The 1970-nt window shown below is 47.9% G+C and overlaps 1 protein-coding gene across 4 annotated transcripts in view; it reads left to right on the top strand.

Moving 5' to 3' along the window:
• The first annotated feature begins 259 nt into the window (after positions 1-259).
• The window catches only part of SH2D4A (SH2 domain containing 4A), a 19935-nt gene continuing 18224 nt past the window's right edge, over positions 260-1970 (top strand). For all 4 annotated transcript variants that reach the window (XM_025208809.1, XM_006027560.3, XM_025208810.1 and 1 more), the window contains exon 1: positions 260-739. In XM_025208809.1, coding sequence (XP_025064594.1) covers positions 565-739 — 175 coding nt within the window. In that variant the 5' untranslated portion in view covers positions 260-564. The remainder of the gene's footprint in view (positions 740-1970) is intronic.

The following is a 1970-nucleotide window of genomic DNA, read 5'->3' as shown; positions in this document are numbered from 1 at the left end:
CAAAAATCACTGTTCCTCCCACTCTGTGCTTGCTTAGATAAAATGGGGCATGTCGACCTTTTAGCCTTGTATGGGTGCATTCTCAGTGGTTTCTTTTTTTTCAAAAGGTGTGTGGGAGGGAGCAGGGAGTTTCCTAGCTGAAGACCCACAGATTCATTGGCCTCTTGAGCAATGGTATGTTTGCCTACCCAGAAATAAGCCACACCTCTGACTTCGTTATACATGGAGAGTTTTTTTTTGATACAGTATCAGATGAGATTATCAGGGTGCAAACATGGTTTTCTCATGAGCAAAGTCTGTACCAATTTGTCCCTGAAAGACCAAGGAGACGGGGAATTCTAATAACAGGTTGGAAGCTGTTTATTTACTTTTCCGGCGTCTGTGCAGGAAGTCTGAGCTAAAATAGGTGCAGAGATGGGAGTATAATTACCATGGGAAGCCTGCATTCTTGCTGTGCGATCAGTGTGTGCAGCGACTTGCGGGCCCAGGCATACCTGAGTGACAAAAGAGAACCTCATCTTTAAAACTCATTGCTACCAGTGTGAATACCTGAGAGAGACAGCCATGCTGAAACAGATTTTGGCAGATATGTACGTTGATCCTGACCTGCTGGCAGAGCTCAGCGAGGAACAGAAACAGATCCTCTTCTTCAAGATGAGGCAAGAACAGGTCAGACGGTGGAAGGAAAGAGAAACTGCCACAGACAAGAGTTCAACAAAAAAACCTGCACCAAGGAAAGGTAAGACTGCCCAGGAGCAGATTCCAGCTCTCATTTCCCTCCCTGACAAACAAAGCTGCTCCAATGGGTGTTTTGCAGCCGGGTGAAAAGCATTTCTAAAGAGATATTGCTTTGGTTAGGGAAGCACAGCTGGAAATGGTTATAAATACAGTTTCCTGCCATCACAGGTGCAGTTTGGGTTCAAACCTTGGTTTCTGGCTCAGGCAAGGTGGGGTTGGCTTCCAAGACAGACCTTGGGCAAACCCCTTCCATTTCCCTGCCTTAAAAAATGGGAATAATTGTCTGTCTCATCCATGCAGACTCTAAGCTTTTTGGGACAGGAGCTGTGTGTATGTACAGTTCCCAGCCTGATGGGGTCTCTAGCTTCTCCAAATAGCTGCTCAAGCACCCATTCAGCAAGACCAAGGCTGAAGCAGTATGGGCCTTTGGACCGTGCAGCTAAATGGACTGAGATATTTCAAATCCTTCTCTTCTGGGTGCATACACTTGTTTTTCATCAGCCCAGTCCATGCCGTGTTGGCAAGTCCTGTTGGAGAGGCATGCAGAAAGCTCTGTCTGGGCTGGCTATATCAGCAAGCGGGCAACAGCATGACCCTCACAGCCAGCGAGAGGTCACATAGCATTAAGGTGGTTCCAGATCTGAGGCCATGCTGGGATTTCCACTAGCAACCACATTGCTCTGTTAGGCATAGGAGTCCCTGCCATTCCTTTCTCCCATGCCATTAACCTTAGGGCCAAAGAGGAAGCATGAAACAGCAAAGACTGGTCTCCGCTGCTGAGGAACCACCTTTGTTCCTCCAGGCAGTGTCCCCAGCCATGTCTTTCATTGAAACACGGTTCGATGAATTACAGGGAGTTTAACAGAATGGGCAGGTAGCTGAGCTCCCTTACAACATCCCCAAGAAAAGGGAATAATAAATGGTGTGGGTTGGAGCAAGGGAAGGGGCCCTCAGTTGGGAAAAATGGCTTTAGTCTCCCTCATAACCATGATGTAATACAGAATCCCACCAACCTCAGTGCAATTGCTTGCTACACAGCTATGGGGCAAAGTGTGGGAATCTGGTCCAGCCAATACTCGGGTTGAGGGAGATATTGTTCTACAAATATATGTGGCATGTCAAATTGCTAGCAGCTTCACCCATGACCTGTGCTCCTTGCTGCCTCCCAGACCAACCTGCTTTACCCAAAAGTCCCACCAGCTGGCTGGAGGAAGGGAGGGCATGGAGGGAAA

This window comes from Alligator sinensis, unplaced genomic scaffold (genome assembly GCF_000455745.1).
Source record: "Alligator sinensis unplaced genomic scaffold, ASM45574v1 scaffold1092_1, whole genome shotgun sequence".
NCBI classification, from domain to species: Eukaryota; Metazoa; Chordata; order Crocodylia; family Alligatoridae; genus Alligator; species Alligator sinensis.
Note: the sequence above shows the minus strand (reverse complement) of the source record. Positions and strands in the feature narration are given on the sequence as shown.